A 22,195-nucleotide genomic window follows, 5' to 3' on the forward strand; every position below is an offset into this window, starting at 1 on the left:
CAACACATAGTTAATAGGAGGAAAGAAAATAATATGAGAAAATCTGTGAATATATTCTAAAACAACCACAACTAGAATAACAGAATTCATAATGTGAGAGTATCCCTTAATGCAGAAAGGCTGTTTTGCAGATGATGAGTAGCCATGGTTATGATAGATGATGAAATGATGATACTATAGATAGCAAAAGGTAAGCGATGTTGGATTTGGGGGCTGAGTTACAATGGATCTCCTTGATCTTGTGGAGGCTTTCCCAAATGGTAGTCATGAACCTGTTGTAAGTGGCTAGACTATCTAATAGGTAAGTGGTAAGGGTGAATGGAAAGTGTAGATATTGAAGCACAAGAAGTGAACAAAAAGACATACTAGTGGAATCCATAACATTCCTCTTGCACGATAAAGTACAGCTAGTGCAGGGCATGGGAGAGATTATTAATGGAGAGCCAGCCTTGAAGATCAGAAAACTCTTTTTCTGGCTGGGCGCAGTGGCTCGCACCTGTAACCCCAGCACTTTGGGAGGCGGAGGTGGATGTATCACCTGTGGTCGGGAGTTCGAGAGCAGCCTAACCAACATGGTGAAACTCTGTCTCTACTAAAAATAAAAAAATTAGCCAGGTGTGTTGGTTAGCCTGTAATACCAGCTACTCCAGAGACTGAGGCAAGAGAATCACTTGAACCTGGGAGGTGGAGGTTTCAGTGAGCCGAGATCATGCCTCTGCACTCCAGCCTGGGCCACAAGAGAGAAACTCTGTCTCAACAAAAAAAAGGAAGAAAACTTCTTCCTCAATCTAAGTGATGCCTTCAAGTGTCTGTATGTGTGTGTATGTATGTATGTATATGTATACAGACACACACACAGACACGTATGAATGAAAGGTGTAAGATTTTATCTGGAGAAGCATGGAGAGAGTAATAAAAATTGAAGTAAACACTGCTTAGTATAAAGAAATAAACATTATACTGACTCAAATTAGGTTTTTATATTGAGTATGTTTTGGTTCATGATTAAACATGAATTAGAAATAAGTTTTAATGGATCACTAATTCTTGGCTGGAAGAATGTTTTGACTTCCAAGTAATAGAAGTATACTCCCTAAGTAAGATAAAGTTGTTTGAATCAGTAGAAGTTAGACCTGCCCCCCATCCCCATCACACATAAAGATGCACTCTGCTGACTGGCACTTGGGTAAAATGAGGCAAGGAATGATAAACTTCCATTATAAGGAATTGTAAGGCTACATTGTAACAGCCTTCTGGCAGATGGAACAGTAAAGAAGTAGACATACTCTTTGGACTTACAATTAAAGAAGGAGCTCTAGACAATGAAACCTCTGAAGTTTGGGTTATTTGGTTGCTGTCAACAGCTTTATACACATCTTGTTCTAAAATTGCATGAAATCTAATCTTGTTCCTTCAGTTCTATTTAGAAAAGAAATATGGACTCTTGATATCCTTAAGGAGGCATTTTCTTGCTTCTTCAGTTCTATGAAGAAAAGGTATATGCACTCTTGATATCCTTCAGGAGGCACTACTAAGAGATCACCTGTTGTTACACACATACATCTTCAGGAAAAAAATGCTCAGTGTATGAAAATATTTTGTACTGAGACACTGTCTTGGAGAATGAGAAAATGGGTAGTTAATGCCATTCTTACTGTTCACATAGTCAATAAATAGGCTTTCTTTGAGCCCGTGGATGGTACTAAGAAAAATTCTGATCAGCTGGTCCAGAAACTATTTTGTATCAAACACATGTGTATGCTTATTTGTCGCTGGCCGGGTGGGTGAAAATTATGTGGCTATAGCAGTCATCATTTTATCCTCATATCCATGGGAGCAAACTAACATAAAAATTTCTTTTTTTTTTAAGAGACCAGGGGAGAGCGTGATTGCAGTCCCCCACTACCACAAATTATGCAGTCAGGTTTCCCACATTTGGGGAAATTGCAGGGGTTAGCACATCCGGAGTGCAATGGATAAGCCTTGCCCTGGGAAAACCACCTTCGTGATCCTGGTATCTCCCCTGCCAGGTAAGTATACACAAAATTTTTAAATATTATGAAGTCATCATATTTACTTATAACTGGATATAATGCATATTACATCCTTTCTGCTGTTGAATAGATTTACTCTATACATGTCTTTGTGATGAGGCTCTCTGCTAAAAACTAAAGATAAAAATGGTAAGGGGAATCCACTCAAAGTAAAAAGCAAGTCATGGGTACGAATGTTTAGAATCCAGATGAAATACTGCAGATTTTAAAATTCAATGTATATTTATTAACTTATAAATAAAGGTCACAGCTATTTAAATCTGTATTTTATGTAGTATAAAAATATGTTCTTCTCTTTATTTGATCTACCATACCCCAAGAATTACCAAAGGTTTTTAACATTCACTTATTTAATTGATATAAGCTGCTAACTTTGAACTTTCACATGTGTTATCAAAATTTCTGGGTTTTGCTATTACTGCTGTTTTGATAAAGGAGATATATCTTCTGGAACCCAGCTAAACGAACACTTAGATGGCAGAATAACAGTAGCCCCTGGAGCAACTGCTCTGAGAGTGTTACCGAGGAACTACCTATTCTGTGTAGTAGTGCATTTGGCTAATGTACACAGTTCAACAGTTTTGTTATGTGTTCTTAATGAATATCTAAGTCTTTTATTATAATCATCATCCAGCCATTAAATATATGCTCAACAATGGAATACTAGAGAATGCAGTAAAGTATCAAAATTAGGGTGGGAAGAATCTTTAAAAATCCATTTAAAAATATTTTAATGGAAGGTCTAATGTGGTCATATTAGGAAGCAAATAATAGTATCATGCTGAGATGACTAATTTTGGCTTAATTATTTTCCGTCACTTATTTATTCTAGAAATATACTTACTATCCAAAAGGTATGAAACTTGAATCATTTTACTACTCTTGCCAAATTGCATTCTAAACTGTATACTAATTGACAATGCACTCAGCAATATATGAGTGCTTTCTAACCCAAAAGTAAAAAACAATTAAAAAAAAAGACGTGAGAAAAATTAAAATGTCATCTCAATAAATTTTACTAAATAAATGAAGAAATGGGTAGTTAATAACACACTTTTCACATAGACAAGAAATAGCCTTTCTTTCAGCCCATGGTTGGTACTAAAAAGAATTTGGATCAGCTGGTACAGAAATCATTTTGTAATGAAGATATACATCCCTAATTTTTTAAGACTCCTAATTAATAAGGAACTTCATAACCAAGATCAAGGATATTTCCCTTTAACAAAAGAATTCTAAAACTAGAATTACCCCTATTAAAATTATGCATAAGACACACTTCCTTGGTCACTACTATAATTTTACTAAAAGTATGAACCAATGCTTTAATGTTTCATATAAACAAATAATATGAAATTGGCTTTTATAATATGCAGACAATGGTTACTTAAGGTGAAAATATGATAATTGACCCAAAAAAACCTGAAGAATCAATGAGAGTTGGTAGAGAGAAAACCAATATGCTAAAACCATATATTTCCTATTTCTATCAAGAGTTCAGAATATAACGTAACAAAATCCCATTCAAAGCAGAAAGACACACACACACATATATATCCAAGACAACTCAACTTGAAAAAAGATTATTGAAACTCAAGAAAAAGACTTAAATTGATTGCCCATAATATACGATTTAATATGTTTTTAATTTTTATTTATTTTCATATACAATTTATTGACTTTCCATTATTGAAGGTAAAGATTAAAACGTTTTTTTCTCCCCATCCCCTGCTGTCCCTTCCCAGCCCCCCACCCCTCAACAGACCCTAGCGCATCATGCTCCCCTCCCTGTGACCATGTTTTCTCATTGTTCAACAACCACCTGTAAGTGAGTACATGCGGTGTTTGGTTTTCTGTTCTTGTGTCAGTATGCTGAGAATGATGGTTTCCAGATTCATCCATGTCCCTACAATGAGACGGAGTTTCACTCTTGTTACCCAGGCTGGAGTGCAATGGCGCCATGTCCGCTCACCGCAGCCTCCGCCTCCTGGGTTCAGGCAATTGTCCTGCCTCAGCCTCCCGAGTAGCCGGGATTACAGGCACGCACCACCATGCCCAGCTAATTTTTTGTATTTTTAGTAGAGACGGGGTTTCACCATGTTGACCGGGATGGTCTCGATCTCTTGACCTCGTGATCCACCCGCCTTGGCCTCCCAAAGTGCTGGGATTACAGGCGTGAGCCACCGCGCCCAGCCCTGATGAACTTTTAAGTGTTTTTACCTAGAATTTATTTTGGTTATAGATAACAAACTGTGCTAGTCAGTGCAACACTGAATATACAAGATGAGCTCTTATGCTGTAGTAGTAGGAACAGAAAAAGAAAGAGCAAATACCTTTCACTGGAAATGCTTTCTATAAAGAAAATAGAAAATGTAGAAAATGTTAGAAGATATAAAGGAAGTTTATAGTTAGGATGGGAATGGAGTAGGAATGGAAATCTATGGTCAGAGATGACCTCTCTGAGTATGATATTTAAGCTGCCAACTAAAGGATGAGAAAGAGCCAGCGATGTGAACGTCTAGAAGAGGAAATTCTGAATGGAGAGAACAAAGAATCACATCATTTTGCTCTTAACACGGTGGAATGGGCAGAAAGCCATCACGACAAGCATTTTTTATAATTACAATATGTATAATAAATGTGAAATAGAATCCTGGCACATTTTAGATGCTTCCTAAATGTTTTTTTTTTTTCCTTTTAAAGAAAGCTTGCTACACTTTTGAAGTTCATTCTTTCTTTCTCAGTCTTTTTCTTTTTTTCTCTTTCTTTCTTTCTTTCTTTTCTTTTTTCTTCTTTTCCTTCTTGATAGGGTCTTACTTTGTTACCTGTGCTACAGTGCAGTAGTGGGATTTCAGCTCACTGCAGCCTTGACCTTCCAGGGTAATGTGATCCTTCCATCTCAGTCTTCTGAATATCTGGGATTACAGGCATGCACCATTATGCCCAGCTAATTTATGTGTCTTTTGTACAGATGGGGTTTGACCATTTTTCCCAGGCTGGTTTCAAACTCCTGGGTTCAAGCAATCCACCTACCATGGCCTCCCAATGTCTTAAGATTAAAGGTGTGACCCACTGCCCCTGGCCTGATGGATGCAGCCAATCACTATGGCACGTGTATACCTATGTAACAGCCCTGCATGTTCTGCACATATACTCCAGAACTTAAAGTATAATTTAAAAAAACCAAAGCGTTGGACAGTTGATCACATATTTGCTTGCTTTTATTTAAATATAACATAAAAATTTTATTACTACATTATCATTCTAGTCAACCTTATTTTTCTATCAGTAAAGATTTTATCAAAAAATATGTAGGTTTTTCCAAGTCTTTGTTAACCTAAAGAAAGCATCTTCTACGGTGTTCTATTGATGCTCAATATGACACATTTCCAAGTTTTCTATCATAAATATCTTAACACTGAAATATTTATATGAGGATATTTAAAATTTTTTAATATTGTAAGTATTATTCCAAGTAATATATATATTTGTGTGTGTGTGTGTGTGTGTGTGTGTGTAAGTTTTTGAGATATAGTCTTGCTCTTTCACCCCGGCTGGAGTGCAGTGGTGTGAACTCTGCTCCCTGCAACCTCCGCCTCCTGCCTTTAAGCAATTCTCTTGTCTCATCCTCCAAAATAGCTGGGAGTACAGGTGCACACTACCAATCCTGGCTAATTTTTTTACCTTTAGTAGAGACAGGGTATCACCATATTGGTCAGGCTGCTCTCAAACTCCTGACCTCAGGTGATCCACCTGTGTCGACCTGCCAAAGTGCTGAAATAACAAATGTGAGCCAATGCACCTGTTTTATGTGTGTGTGTGTGTGAGTATATATATATATATATATATATATATATATATTTTTTTTTTTTTTTTGAGACAGAATCTTGCTCTGTTGCCAGGCGCCAGGCTGGAGTGCAGTGGCATGATCTAGGCTCACTGCAACCTCCGCCTCCTGGGTTCAAGCAATTCTCCTGCCTCAGCCTCTCAAGTAGCCAGGTCTACAGGTGCGTGCCACCACACTCAGCTAATTTTTCTATTTTTTAGTAGAGAAGGGGTTTCACCATGTTGGCCAGGATGGTCTTGATCTCTTGACCTCATGATATGCCCACCTCAGCCTCCCAAAGTGCTGGGATTACAGGTATGAGCCACCGCGTTAGGCTGCCAATATGTATTTTTTAAATGTTTTTTTTTTATTTTTGGAGGAGATTGCAAAGTAGAGTTAGGTACTTTGAAGCTAGTTCCTGACTGAAATATGCACATGCTAATATTTTGTCTGTAAATATGTTTCCTTTGGGCTGCCATGCTTGGTTAAGTAAGTCGATGGACATATGAAAATAACATATGAGCCTTATCTAGAAAGTGTAGATGACATTCTCTACTAAAATGCTTTGGTTTTCAGTATATGCTTCTCTATTTTTTAAGTCAAATTAGTTTTAAAATACTAAAATGAAATTTTGGGTGAGACAGTCTTGCTCTGTTGCCTAGGCTGGAGTGCAGTGGCACCATCTTGGCTTGGAACAGTCTCCACCTTCCAGGCTCAAGTAATCCTCCCACATCAGCCTCCCAAGTAGCTGGGATTACAGGCACACACCACAATGCCTAACTCATTTTTTTTTTTTTTTTGGTAGAGATAGTTTCTCATTATGTTGCCCAAGCTTGTCTTGAACTCCAAGCTCAAGCAATCCACCTACCTTGGTTTTGCAAAGGGCTGGGATAAGAGGGAGCCACCAAGCTTGGGTAAACTGAGATTTATTTAAGTAAATTTATTAGTGCTGGGTGTGGTGGTGCACATTGGTTATCTCAACACTTTGGGAGGCAAAAGTGGAAGGATTACTTAAGACCAGGGTTTGGGCCAGGCATGGTGACTCACGCCTGTAAACCCAGCACTTTGGGAGGCCAACACGGGTGGATCATGAGGTCAAGAGAAAGATCATCCTGGCCAACATGGTGAAACCCAGTCTCTACTAAAATACAAAATAAGATTAGCTGGGTGTGGTAACATACACCTATAGTCCCAGCTACTCAGGAGGCTGAGGCTGGAGAATTGCTTGAACCAGGGAGGTAGAGGTTGCAGTGAGCTGAGATCATGCCACTGCATTCCAGCCTGGCACCTGGTGACAGAGTGAGACTCTGTCTCAAAAAAAAAAAAGGAGTTTGAGACCAGTCTGGGCAAAATAGTGAGACCTTGTCTCTACAAAAATAACGATAAAAAAATAGACTAAAAAAAAAAAAAGTAGCCTAGCATGATGGTACACAACCTCAGGAAGTTGAGGTGGGAAGATTGCTTGAGGTTGGGAGGCTGAGATTGCAGTGAGCCCGTAATCATGCCACTACATTCCAGCCCTGGGTGACAGGGTGAGACCCTTTTTCAAAAAAAGAGAAAAAATTGATAAAGTCTTTATGCAACTCATTATAATTTTGTAAACGGAAACTCATGCTTGATATTACCTCAATAGTGTGTCCCAAAGAAAGTGTCGGAGGCTTTACTTAGACCTTCCAATGGAAAAAAAAAAAAATACAGTGTAGTCAATGTAGAAGGAGAAGGTAAGAGTACTATTTCATTTAACAAGAAATTTGGGCCGGGAGCGGGGGCTCACGCCTATAATCCCAGCACTTTGGGAGGCCAAGGTGGGTGGATCACAAGGTCAAGAGATGGAGACCATACTGGTCAACAAGGTGAAACCCCGTCTCTACTAAAAATACAAAAATTGGCATGGTGGTGCGTGCCTATAGTTTTAGCTATTCAGGAGGCTGAGGGAGGAGAACTGCTTGAACCCAGAAGGTGGAGGTTGCAGTGAGCCGAGATCGTGCCATTGCACTCCAGTCTGGGTAACAATAGCAAAACTCCGTCTCAAAAACAAACAAACAAAAAAAGTGATTTGATGGATTTATTTATTTATTTATTTTGAGACAGAGTTTTGCTCTGGTTACCCAGGCTGGAGTGCAACGGCGCCATCTCCGCTCACCGCAACCTCCGCCTCCTGGGTTCAGGCAATTCTCCTGCCTCAGCCTCTTGAGTAGCTGGGATTACCGGCACGCGCCACCATGCCCAGCTAATTTTTTGTATTTTTAGTAGAGACGGGGTTGCACCATGTTGACCAGGATGGTCTCGATCTCTTGACCTCGTGATCCACCTGCCTCGGCCTCCCAAAGTGCTGGGATTACAGGCTTGAGCCACCGTGCCCGGCGATGGATTTTTTTTAAAAAAATGAGCACCAATATATTCAAATAGCTAAATAAAATGTTCTATTAAATGTATAATAAGTAAAGGAGAAGTAAAATTTTGATAAGTTGTATATCTAATCAGGGATCAGAGCAGGATGATAGAAATAAGAAAGAAGGTAATGTCAGCTTCCAGCATCAAAATGTGTCAGAGAATGAGAGTAACATCTTCCTGCTCTTGCTGTCATTCTCAATATTGGAGAGGCATTAAGGATTGAGGTACCTCAGCACACAGACCTGTGTTTTATCTACCATAGATGATTATCACTATAAATGATCAGCCATGTATGGCCATAATTTAGTTTTATAGAGAATGTTATAACTTCATCACATAGGCCAGATTAACATAATTGAATAGTGTCATGATTCATGAAGAGAAAGTTAGAGGAGGTATAGCCTGATTGAAAGTTTACTAGAAACATGGCTTATAATGCAGAATTAAATTCATGGATTTAACAGGGAAGAAATTGAGGCTAAGTTCCAGATGGGCAATTAAGGTAAACAAATGTGGAAGCACATTAGTGTAGAACAGAGCATCCAAATTTTCATGAATTAGTTGAGGAGCTTCTGGAAAATGGACATTCTTATTCAGCACGTGTGGAATTCTGCCTTGATGCGTTTTAAATCTTGCATGATTGGATCAAGGAACTCTTAAGAAAAGGTCAAACGAGAGGATATGAGAAATATAGGTGCTTCAGTAGCCATGTGGGCATGGGAAAATGAGAATTTTGAGAAACTGTTATTTCATAAGTGTGTATCATAGCTGATCAATTTATAACACTTTCTTTGGTGAGAGGCGAATCATACAATCACCTGAACTGGCATTCCAACAGTGTATTTCCTAAGTGACAGGACAAGAGGAAGCACATATAAATATTTGTGGTCTTCTGGCATCAATGCCTCTAATGTTTTGAGTTTAAATATTCTGTAGCATTCACCATCAGCCTTGATGTTGATCTCTCAGGTTACGATTTGCTCCACTGTTTAGTGGTCCCTTTTATCCTTATCACCTCAACGTGTTCACATTAATATCCATACTATTCTATTTTAGTTATAGGCATTTGAAACAGTCTCACTTTTGAAATATAAACTTTGTGATTTAGGGATCCTATATTCCTATTTTACTCGGTATATTTCCATCACGTTGCTATCTAGGCAATGAAAAGAAGATGCCAAAAAGAACTCTCAAAACCTTAAGTAATTATTTTCATAGCCAGGCATGAGGACTCAGCTTGATGCTAACACTGCATGAATGTTTTGTTGGCCCCGTCATACCTACATATCATTGATGACATGTCCCCTTTACTTTGTAGCGCCCCCTGAATAACATCCTTCCTTGAAGGTAATGTATATTTATTTTTAATTACTAACTTTACATTGTATAAAATATATATGATTGTTAAGTTATTTTCTTTTAAAACCCATTCAGCCTACCATCGAAATGGAAGATCCTGTTGTGAGAGAAGCAGTACAAAGAAAGAATGTACACACAAGAGCAGGTACATTTTCAATACAACTAGAATGCTGGAAATAAGTACATTAAATTATTGGAAGTACTCACATTCTTCTTACCCCTAATTATTTTTATTCTAAATTGCATGGAAGGCACTGATATAAATGTTATTGTTGTTATCCATATTTCAATAAAAATTAATTTAGAAGTATTAGAAAACGAGATTCTAAAAATATAAATTTTAACTCAGATGTTTCTATTTTAATATTTTGAATAGCATAACATTTCCAATATGGAATTTTTATACTTGTCAGGGATTCAAAGCAGTGAATTTTGGGACTCTGAGATATTTCCAGTGTCTTATGTGCTAGTTGGAGTTCTGATATTTACCTAAAGGAAAGCTTTACTGAGATGTCAGTTTCTGTATTAACTTTAGAGATTTCCTGTTAATGTTATTAGACTGATGATCTGAAGCCAATGAGATGCTCTGACAAGCAGAATGTGTGTGCATGTGTGCGTACTGGTGTGTGTATGAGTGTGTTTGTAGCATCTTTGATTATCAAGAACTAGGAAAGTAATCATTCATTCATAACTGGAAGACAGCCTTTTAAAATAGTGGTTTTTGAGACTTTTTGGTATAAAACTTTTTTGTTTATTATTTTGAGACGGAGTTTCGCTCTTGTTACCCAGGCTGGAGTGCAATGGCGCGATCTCGGCTCACCGCAACCTCCGCCTCCTGGGTTCAGGCAATTCTCCTGCCTCAGCCTCCCTAGTAGCTGGGATTACAGGCACGCGCCACCACGCCCAGCTAATTTTTTGTATTTTTGGTAGAGACGGGGTTTCACCATGTTGACCGGGATGGTCTTGATCTCTTGACCTCGTGATCCACCCACCTCGGCCTCCCAAAGTGCTGGGATTACAGGCATGAGCCACCACCCCCGGCCGATATAAAAGTTTTTTTTAAAAAAATAATTGCATAGAGGTGACCAACATCATGAACATCATTGAGGCTACCAACATCATTGGTTGTTTTCCATTTCAATACCCTTTTGAAATCCTTAACTATGTTGTGATGCTGAGAAATAATATGCAGAATTTTTGTGTCCTAAAATGGAATGTGAGCTGTTCTGCACTTTACATATCTTTCTGCCACTTTATTTTGTGTACTTTGTATATTTTCCAGATGTATCCACATTGATGTGATTAGCTCTGGTTTAATTCATTTTACACTTTTCATTGTATTCCCTTATATCACTCTACCACATTTAGACTCTCCTGTTGCTGATAAATGAAGAAAAAAAAAGTAAAAGAAAAATGGGCTGGGCACAGTGCCTCACACCTGTAATCCCAGCACTTTGGTAGGCTGAGATGGGTAGATCACGAGGTCAGGAGATCGAGACCATCCTGGCCAACATGGTGAAACTATCTCTATTAAAATATAAAAAATTAGCTGGGCATGGTGGTGCATGCCTGTAGTCCCACCTGTTCAGGAGGCTGAGGCACAGAAATTGCTTGAACCCAGGAGGCAGAGGTTGCAGTGAGCCAAAATTGCGCCACTGCACTCCAGTCTGGCAACAAAGTGAGTCTGTCTCAAACAGAAAAAGAAAAATAATGTCAGATTAAAATGGGCTTTTGTTTAATCAGTTTGTATCTGTGAATATTTGCTATATGAGAGTTTAAGGCTGAGAATTTCAGAATGCAAGCATTCACCACTATATTTTACAAACACCCTTAGAATTATGACTCATGAGCCTGTAGCCTATGAAGTTATGACAATTCATTTCTCTAAAGAGGTTTACTGTTCTCTTAAAAAAAAGAAAAAGACTGAAAATAGCAAATGACATTCTCTTATTTGACCTCTTGGACATCCTTGGATGAAATTGCAATGTACTCATATCAAAATTCAGAACCAATGTTTTGAACAATATATATAGTTTGTGAATGTCTCATGATCATGAGCCCTTGATGATGAAATGGCTTTCAAGGTTTACTTTTGCATTTTTTGCTCTTTTTTTTTTGTCTTACAAAAGCTTAAATTGAACAGTTTTATTTCTACAGACAGCAGGAATATAATTTTTAAAATATATTTTAAAATTTATAGTCCTGTCTCATGGCACTGTGAACTCTTCAGATCTAGCGTGGACCTGGACTTATTTTTACATGGGAACAATTGGGTTTGTTTCTTTGTTGTTGTTGGTGTTGTTGTTGAGACAGAGTTGTTCTGTGATGTGGTTAAAGCTTAAGCTCTAAAAGCAGTAAGCTTTCCAGTGGTTCTTTCTGTTGGGAGGTGAAATGGCAGGTGAAGTTGGGCCTTGTTATATGTAAGGCAGAGCACCTAGCTACAACTAAGTAAAAACACCCAGCACCTTCCCAAGAGTATTGGCCAGAGTAACACATTAATATTTCTTGAGCTCTTCTCCACTGGCAGCTGGAAAGTTTTTGCAAGAATCCCTGTTTCTGGTCTGATTCCTATGTTTTTCTGACTTCTGCTGAGAGGATGTTTTATCCTAAACTGAATAGTTTTAACTGAAGAGCTAGAGAGACTGTGTTGTGTTACAGCAAAGTGCAGTAGTTCCCCCTTAACTGTGGGAGATACATTCAGAGGCCCCAGTGAATGCCTGAAAGCACAAATGCTACTGACTCACTTTTTTTTCTATACTTACATATCTATGATAAAGGTTAATTGATACATTAGGCACAGTAAGAAATTAACAATACATAATAATGAAATGGAAAATTATAGCAACATGGTGTAATTAAAGTTATTCGAATGTGGCCTATGAAATTGGCTAAAAATGGCATTGTTAGAACAGGTGGAATGAGTGACCAGTGTCAAACAGCATGATTTCTGGACCAAAATATGATGTGGGCAGTTAAAGTCAGAGTAAACAGCAGCGCCCCTTATCCACTCTATGTGTGGAAAAGACACGTTTGCCATGTTTTTCTCTGCTGTCACACCACAGCAACAATCATCAAAAAAGGCAGCTTCTGTGACCAAACATGAGAGGTTTTCCCCATCAACAATCAAGCAATACTTCTGCAGATGACATAAACAGGGTGTCATCTAATTCAGTTCTCTCTCTTTTTTTTTTTTGAGACGGACTTTCGCTTGAGTGCAATGGCACAATCTCGGCTCACCACAACCTCCGCCTCCTGGGTTCAAGCAATTCTCTTGCCTCAGCCTCCCGAGTAGCTGGACTACAGGCATGTGCCACCATGCCCAGCTAATTTTTGTATTTTTAGTAGAGACGGGGTTTCACTTTGTTGACCAGGGTGGTCTCGATCTCTTGACCTTGTGATCCACCTGCCTCGACCTCCCAAAGTAATTCAGTTCTCTTACTCTGTCTGCAGATAGCATCAGATTCCACAGGTAAAGGGCTCAGTCCCATGAGACTGCCTCCCTATTATCCATCCTAATTCTGAAACTCCAGATATTCTGACCAATTGGCATCACCTTGGGGTTCCCAGGACTCCCTCTCTGGGTTAAATTGAATTGCTATAATGGCTAAAAGTACTCAGGGAAACACACTTACCAGTATACTATGAATGACATCACAAAAGGTACAGATGAAGAGATGCATAGTGAAAAGTAGGGGGCTAATGGCAGAGAGATTCCATGCCCTCTCAGGACACACCACGTTCCAGAAACCTCCATGTATTCAGTGATCTGGAAGCTCTCCAAGCCCAGTCCCTTTGGGTCTTTATGAAAGCTTCAATACATAGGCATCACTAATTAATCACTGGCTATTGGTGACTGACAACTTTCAGCCCTTCTCTCCTCCCCAGAGTTTGCAGAGTGAGACGGAAGATCTCAACCCTCTAATCAGTCATGTCTTTAGGATGGTGACCAGTTCCCATCCTAAATCTATCTAGGAGCTTCCAGCTAATGATGCTGTGATTATTCGCATACCAAAAGACATCACATTCTAAAAAGTTTAAGAATTGTACACCAAGAAATGAGTCAAAGTCCAAACAGATTTTACATCCACAATTTTGAATTATGTGGTTACAGATACTAATAGTTAACTGTATTCCAAAATATTACATTGAAAACTCCAGAAATAAACAAGTCAGAAGTGTTAGTGTGCCAGTCTGAGAAGCACAATACAATCTTGAGCTATTGCCCTCTATCCATCCCAGGATGTGAATCATTCCTTTGTCCAGTGCATTCACATTGCATGTGCTGTCTAGCCATTAGTCATCAGCACGGTCTCCTCCTGCATCCAGCTATCAACAACATTAAGGCCTGAAGGTCCAGGAACACTCAAAGCTGATAATCTTTTTTCTGACTTAGAGTCAGGGGGTGAATAGTGGCCTAACACTACATGACAATATCTACATCATTCACCTCACTTCATCTCATTACATAGGCATTGCATCACTTCACATCATCACAGGAAAAAGGGTGAGAAGCATACCACATATTTTAACAGGCCACATTATGTACAGATGTCCAATATATGCACTGTACATAAGTGTGCACAGTATGTAGATATGTACACGATGTACACGTGTACATAATATGCACAATATGTACACGTGTAAAATATGTACACACATGGGTGTACACCCACTTTGATAACAGGAGTAATTTTTATTTAATATACTAAATATAATATCCCAGAACATACTCATAATATGTACATTTATTGGCATATTGCAATAAATGTATATAATAGGTACAATATGTACATTTACTCTGATGTACATATGTGTACACAATACACATGTAGAATAAATGTACATAATCTGTAAAATATGTACAATTATATTTATATAATGTGTAGACAATACATAGGTACATAATGTGTACAATATGTACATTTATTGAAATATCAGTTATATATATAATCACAATATCATATATAATCACAATAATATATATAATGCATATCACAACAAAAGTACATATTGCACACATTACGTACATATGTATTGTGTACATATTATGTACATATATATTGTGATAATGCCATATGTACAGGTGAACATAATGTACACAGTATATACATATGTACTATATGTACAGGTGTACAAATATGTGTACCTTGTGTAAATTATGTACGCATGTAGAAATAGGTGAAAACTATGTACCTACGCACAGCACTCTACCCCACAGCCCCCGCCAGAGGGCCTGTAGCAGTCCCCCCTGCCCACCCTGGCTGCTAGGGACCGGCTATTTTGAAAATGTGGTGTAATATGATACTGGGAACCATATTATAGGGAGATGATAATGTTATTCTGGGTTTTTTTAATGTTAGGCACAATAACACTAGCACTAGTAACACCTCTGCGATATTGACAAAAATGTCATCCTCACCCCCTGTTGACATTAGAATTGAAAGCACAGGGAGGTTTCACCCCTTGCAATGTTTAATTCAATATAATTGTTTTTTTGTGAACATTAGTGACCATATCAGAGTGTGGTGTACACCTCTTGCCATATTCAGAGTATTTCCATATGGGCAGGAACATTATCCTCTCCTTCCCTGGATATTAGGAACAATATCACGGGACTGGTGTACAACCCCAGTCACATCGTAATATTATCTGTATCTCCTAGTTATTAGGAACAATATCACTGGGGGCTTGTGCGCTTCCTGAGATATTTGGAGTAATATCCTCTCCATTTTTGGATATTAGAAACGATACTACAGTGGTGGTGTACACTTCCTGCGATATTCAGGGTGTAATCATTCTCTCTCCCCAGGATATTAGGCACTACATCACAGAAGCGTTGTACTTTGCCTGTGATATTGGAACAATTACAGAGTGTACACTTGCTTTCACAATGAGAGTAATACCTACTTAGGATATGATGGATAATATCACAAAATGTACACACATGGGTGTATACCCACTTTGATATTGGAAGTAATTTTTATCTAATATACTAAAACTATCCCAGAATATACTCATAACGTGTACATTCATTGGGTTATTACAATAAATGTATATAATATATACCATAAGTACATTTACTGTGATGTACATACGTGTACACAATACATATGTACAATAAATGTACATAATCTGTACAATATATACATTTATATGTGCATAATGTATACAGTATGTACATTTATTGTAATATCACAATGATGCCATATATGTAATCACAATAACATATATATGATACATAATATCACAGTAAATGTACTGATTGTACACATTATGTACATATAATTTCTTTTGGTATTACAATATGTAAATTTGTACATAATGTACAGATTATGTACGTATGTACCATATATACACGTACATATGTGTGCACATTATGTACATTATGTACAGATGTACAATATACACGTGTACATGTGTATATTATGTACAGATGTACAATATGTACACGTATACATGATGTTTACATTATGTTCAGATGTACAGTATGTACACATGTACATATAGTTGCACATTGTGTACATATGTATAATATGTATGCATATACATATAGGTGCACATTATGTGCATATGCATAGCCCCCTAGCCCAGTGAGCAAGAGGACGCTGCATTGCCCTAGTTGCCAGCAGGGGGCATCTTGCCACTACAGTATGAGCAAGAGAGCCCTGCAGTGGTCCGCCACCAGGAGGGGCCACCCAAGCCCGCCTTTTCAGATTCCTAAGGCTCCACCACAGATGTGCACCACGTCACAGTGCCGCACTTTGTTGCGTCACAGCGGTCTGCACAGTTGCGTTCTCCTTAGTATAGACCTGGGGGCACTTCGAGGATGGAGCTGCGTCCTCTTCAGCACAGACCCTGGGGCTTGGGTCTTACCGTGAGAAGGCCTTGCAGTGGCCCTAGTCGCCAGAAGAGAATGGGGGCACATCACCGGGAGCAAGAGGGCCCTGCACTGCCCAGCCGCCAGCAGGAGTTACCAGAGCCCGCCTTTTCAGATGACGTCACGGTACAGGCGTGCATTACATCTCAGCAGTCTGCGGAGTTTCATTGTCCTCATTGCAGACCTGGGGGGTCACTGCGAAGGTGGAACTGTGTTCTCCACAGCATAGACCCAGTAGGCACAGCCTCACTTTGGGACAACTCTGGGCAGCGTCCACAGTGAGTAAAATTCTTCCAGTTTGCAGCCTGACTCCTTAGGGTTAGAGACTAGTAAGAAGATCTCGGTGTGGAAACCTGAACACCAAAAGCCCCTCTGAACCCTGAGCACCGAGGTTCTCCCAAGCCAAGGCCACACGGCTGTAGTGCGAGGTGCACACCGCAGCCTCAGAATACAAATGGAGCGTTCCTAAGGCAGCTATGACATCCGAAATGCAAATACAACACCCGAGGTGCTCATGCAGAAAAAGCATTAGCTATGATGCTAATGCAAGGCCTCAGTCCACAATGTTACTATAAAATCCGCACTGCTCATGCGGCCCGGCCATACAGCAGTTTGAATTGTCAACACTGACTTAGCAGTGCAAATGCGGAAACTAACGTATGGTTAGGGCTTAGGGTGAGGATCAGGGCTAGGGGTTAGGCTTAGAGTTGGGGGTTACCGGTTAGGCGTTAGGATTTAGGGGTTAGAAGAATTTTAGGCAAAATAAACTGTTTATTTAAGAAAAGGAGGCTTGGGGCTTCGAGCTCTTAGTGATGGCCGCTAAGTGAGGTTTCTCCTTGGCCCCAGCTAGGCCACTGCCTGTTGTGGGGATGGTTCCCTCAGCGTCCCTAGTCATACAGCCAACTGGCAGCTGGGCTTGTTGTCATGGACTGGTTGGTTTGCTAATGTTGTTAAGTCCGTTTTAATGCCTCCAATTCGATTTCCGTTTGCTTTGCAAGACCTCAGGCTAACGGCTTCCTCCTGTTTTGCTTTAACATGTCAAAACCATAATTCATTTTCATTTCACTTTACTGGCATTAATAGAAGTAAATTCACATTTTTGTTGTTATTCAGAAAGTCAGTTTAATTGGCAACCTATTTGTGATAGTACGTAAAATAATGTCTGTTAATCATTAGCATCTTAGATTAGATGAAATATGTTAACTAAGGATGTGTAAGATGTACAGTCATTTGGTTCAGTAAGGTGGAACAACTGGAAGTAGGAAGTGGGGTGCTTCTAGGTCAGAAGTAGATAAAACAAAAGGTTGCATTCTTTTGAATCCTTGATCAGCCTTCCACTGAATAAAATTTAGTCTGGTTCAGTGAATTTGCATTTTTACATATACAGTAGGGCAGAGGAATGGTGTGATCTTGGCCCACCACAACCTCGGCCTCCCAAATTCAAGCGATTGTCTATCCTCAGCCTTCTAAGCAGCTGGGATTACAGGCATGCACCACCATGCCTGGGTAATTTTTGTATTTTTAGTAGAGATGGACATCCACCATGCTCAGCCTACTATCGGTATATTTGCTGTGGTTGAGTATCTGTTCAGATATTTACCCAGTTTTAAAATCACATGTGTATTGTGTAAATATCTTCTCACATCTGTCTTGTCTTTTTGTTCTCTGAATACAGATTTTCACAGTAGAATATTTAGTTTTATAAAGTCTGTTATCAATATTTTCATGAATTGGTATTTGATGTTGTGTGTTAAAAAACACCAAACCCAATGTCATCTAGATTTTCTTCTAGATTTTTTATAGTTTTGCATTTCATATTACAGTCTCTGGACTATTTTGAGTAGGTTTTTGTTTTTCTTATTTTGTATATATATTCATTTCATTCTACATGGCTTCAAAGTCTTCCATCACCATTTTTGGGAAGAATATGGCTACAGTGGGCTTCATTTTGGCTGGAGTTTCCAAAATTATTACATTGAATAAACTGAATATTGAATGTTATAGGTATTTCAGGACAGCCAGGCCGGGGTGCACGTCTGCTGAGAAACTGAGCAAGAGTGTCTGTGCTGAGCTCTGGCGCCACCAGAGGGCGCATGACCCCACCCCTGACCAACTTCCCTCTGAGATGCCAGGGTAGCACGAGGGTGGTGTCAACTAAGTCTTGTTCAGTGGTAAGTAAAAAGCTTCCTTTCCACGGCCCTGAGTGCAGAGAAGAGAGTCTTTAGAGTACTGAGCAAAGAAAGAATTTCATCTAGAAAAATGAAATCCCCAAATCCCATCATTACGACTACACCCTGATATCATTGTCAACATCCAGACACAGTGGCTGCTAAGATATGTTCTCACAGTGGCCTCTAATATAATAATCACACCGTGCCCTAACATTACTATGATACCCATACCGTGCCCTAACACCAGTATAATATCCATACCATACTCTAACGCTAATCTGATATCCACACCGTTGCTTCTAATACTAATGTAATACTATCTACATGGTTTCCTGATGTTAACATAATATCTGCACTGTTCTCCATCACCAATATAATATGTACACCAGGCCCTAACACTAATATCCACACTGTGCCGTAACACTAATGTATCCACACAGTAGCCTCTAATACTGATAAGTATAATAATATCTACTAAGTGGAGTCTGTTGACACTGAGGCTTTTATAAGAGTTCACAGCCCTGGATGAAGCGTAGCCTCTATAGTGGATTTTAGTGATGTCTCTGCTTTTTTGGCATAGTATTGATATGGTTGTTTTAAAAAGTAATTTACTTTTCAATAATGTCATACTTCTAGGAAACTTCCAGTAGCAGTGCAAAATACAACCTGTTTCTTTTCTTAGAATCCCCAGCAGTTATTGCTGTACTAGATTTGCGGTGTCCCCAGAATACTCCGGTATATTTTACCTAAAGCATGGACACTCTCCTAGGTTACTACCACATAACCCCTAGATCAGGAAATCAGCACAGTTCCTACGTGATAATTCAGTTCACAAACTCATTTCACTTTTACCTCCTGCCCCGCTTGGGAGTATAATGTGTTTTTTCATTTTGATCCAGTTTTCCTGACACTGTTCTTAAGACTTTCCTGCATATTTATGATCTTGACACATTTAAAGAGCATACAGGTTTTTGTTTGAACACCTGTTTTCAGGTCTTTGGGGCATATAGCTAGGAATGGACTCACTGAGTCATATGGTAAATCTACTTGCAACCGTTTGAAGAAACTTCAAATTATTGGACACATATGCTGCACCATTTCATATTGTCACAAGCAGTGTTTCATAGTCCACGTTTCCACACATCTTTGTCGACACTTTTTTTTTAGTATGACTATTCTAATGTGAGTTAAGGGGTATCTCTTTATGGTTTTAATTATGACTAATGATGTTAAGCATCTAAAGTGCTTGCTGGTGAAGTGTGTATTAAAGTACTTCGTTAGATTTTAGATTGGGTTATCTTTGTTGTTAAATTGTAAGTTATTTATACATTCTGGATAACAGACACTTATGAAGAATCTACTGTGCAGACTTTTTCTTCTATTCTGTGGGTTACTGGAACATAGTAAGGGTTTGTGTGTGGTATCTGCCCCAGTGTCCTGAGGCAGAGCACTAAGCCTTTGTAATGTATGAAGTGATGTGTCTTTGTGTGCTAATGAGATGACTGATGGCTGGGGGCACCTGGACAGCCTCAGTGGGGCTGGTTGCCAGAGAAACCAACCTTGCTGCCATTAGAGGATTTGAAATTTCAGCCTCCCTCCCATCTCTGTGAAAGTTAGAGGTGCTGATGGTTGAGTTGAATACCTAAAGGCACTGTGGGGAACATGCTAACACAGTGGTCCACAAGCTTTTTGGCACCGGGGACTGGTTTTCTGGAAGACAGTTTTTCTATGGCCAAGGGTGGGGTGCATGGATTTGGGATGATTCAAACACATTACATTTATTGTACATTTATTATTATTACACTGTAATATGTAATGAAATAACGATTTCAGATTGTCTTCCTGCAACTGGACAGTGCCATCTGGAGGTGATGGGAGACAGTGACAGATCATCAGACATTAGATTCTCATAAGGAGCCTGCAGCCCAGATCCCTCAAACGCGCAGTTCACAATAGGGTTCATGCTTCTATGAGAATCTAATGCCACTGCTGATCTGACAGGAGGCGGAGTTCAAGCAGTGATGCATGTGATTGGGAGTGGCTATAAACACAGGTGACACAATGCTTGCCAGTCCTCCTCTCACCTCCTGCTGTATGGTCCAGTTCCTGAGAGGCTGCAGACTGGTACCAGTCTGTGAGCTGGGCGTTGGGGACACCTGCTCTAACAGACCAGGTCCTTGTCCTCATGCAGAAAGCCAAGATGATAAGCATGACAACATTTTGGCCAAGCTAGAAAAAAGCATCATTGCAAGCCGGGCACAGTGACTCATGCCTGTAATCCCAACACTTTGGGAGGCTGAAGTGAATTGATCATGAGGTCAGGAGTTGGAGACCAGTATGGCCAAGCTAAAATACAACTATTAGCCAGGTGTGATAGTGTGCGCTATACTCTCAGCTACTCAGGAGGCTGAGGCAGGTGAATCACTTGAACGCGGGAGGCGCAGGTTGCAGTAAGCCAAGATTGTGCCACTGCACTCCAGCCTGTGCTACAGAGTGAGAGTCCATCTCATAATGAGACTCTCAAAACTCAAGTTACCTGGGCTTGCCCCTCCACACCATCATTTTGTCACCCCACGGACCAAGCCACCCTCCCCCTTGTGGTATTTTTTTTTTTTTTTTTGAGATGGAGTTTCACTCTTGTTACCCAGGCTGGAGTGCAATGGCGCAATCTCGGCTCACTGCAACCTCTGCCTCCTGGGTTCAGGCAATTCTTCTGCCTCAGCCTCCCGAGTAGCCGGGATTACAGGCACACGCCACCACGCCCAGCTAATTTTTTGTATTTTTAGTAGAGACGGGGTTTCACCATGTTGACCAGGATGGTCTCGATCTCTTGACCTTGTGATCCACCCGCCTCGGCCTCCCAAAACGCTGGGATTACAGGCTGAGCCACCGCGCCCGCCGCCGCCACCCCCCCTTGTGGTATTGAAGAACCTGGGCAAACTGTGTACCTGAAAAACACTCACCTAGTGGTAAAAAGCCTAGCTTACAGCACTGGACTGCCCGGGTCCAAATCCCATCCCCAGCACTGACTAGCTGGTTGATTCTAATAAGTAGATTAGAATCTCTCTCAGCCTCCGTGTTTCTGTCTGCAAAATGGGCATATCAATCGTCACAGCAGCTGATTGTGAGAATGGATTTAGTGGCTCTGGGCTGAGCTATGAGAGCTTTGATTTCTAGAAAATCTTTCAGGAGATTCTAACTATGTGTTAAGATCAAGAACCACTAATCTAATTACACTTGCCACAGTGAAATACTTATTACTGATTATAATGGTTATAATAATTATTATAGTTATATAATTAAAAGTAAATATATAATATATATTCTAATAAGTATTTACTATTATTTGAGATGGAGTCTCACTCTGTCTTCCAGGCTGGAGTGCAGTGAGTGGTGCAATCTTGGCTCACTGCAACCTCCCAGATTCAAGCAATTCTCCTGCCTTGGCCTCTTGAGTAGCTGTGATTACAGGTGCCCGCCACCACACCTGGCTAATTTTCATACTTTCTGGTAG

The 22,195-nt window shown here is 39.7% G+C and overlaps 1 protein-coding gene, 1 long non-coding RNA gene and 1 other non-coding gene across 12 annotated transcripts in view; 2 read left to right on the forward strand and 1 right to left on the reverse strand.

Annotated features, from left to right (window-relative positions):
* The first annotated feature begins 1,873 nt into the window (after positions 1–1,873).
* LOC144578838 (uncharacterized) lies at positions 1,874–11,094 on the forward strand. The gene is made up of 3 exons (XR_013525268.1): positions 1,874–2,030; positions 9,593–9,621; positions 9,709–11,094. It is a non-coding gene; the product is annotated as an uncharacterized LOC144578838 (long non-coding RNA).
* Positions 1,875–2,038, reverse strand: LOC118148538 (U1 spliceosomal RNA). The gene has a single exon (XR_004735371.2). It is a non-coding gene; the product is annotated as a U1 spliceosomal RNA (small nuclear RNA).
* Positions 11,095–16,433: 5,339 nt separating the features above from the next.
* Positions 16,434–22,195, forward strand: part of LOC144579325 (uncharacterized) — a 48,168-nt gene continuing 42,406 nt past the window's right edge. For 8 of the 10 annotated variants that reach the window (XR_013526685.1, XR_013526698.1, XR_013526690.1 and 5 more), the window contains exons 1-2: positions 16,434–16,788; positions 18,515–18,681. Coding sequence is in view for 3 of the 10 variants with exons in the window: in XM_078349584.1 (XP_078205710.1) it covers positions 16,460–16,788; positions 18,515–18,647 (462 nt within the window). In the remaining 7 variants the exon portion in view is untranslated. The remainder of the gene's footprint in view (positions 16,789–18,514; positions 18,682–22,195) is intronic. The other 2 variants (XR_013526697.1, XM_078349587.1) reach the window with 1 other exon arrangement.

Source organism: Callithrix jacchus, chromosome 1 (assembly GCF_049354715.1).
Source record: "Callithrix jacchus isolate 240 chromosome 1, calJac240_pri, whole genome shotgun sequence".
In the NCBI taxonomy this organism is placed as follows: Eukaryota; Metazoa; Chordata; class Mammalia; order Primates; family Cebidae; genus Callithrix; species Callithrix jacchus.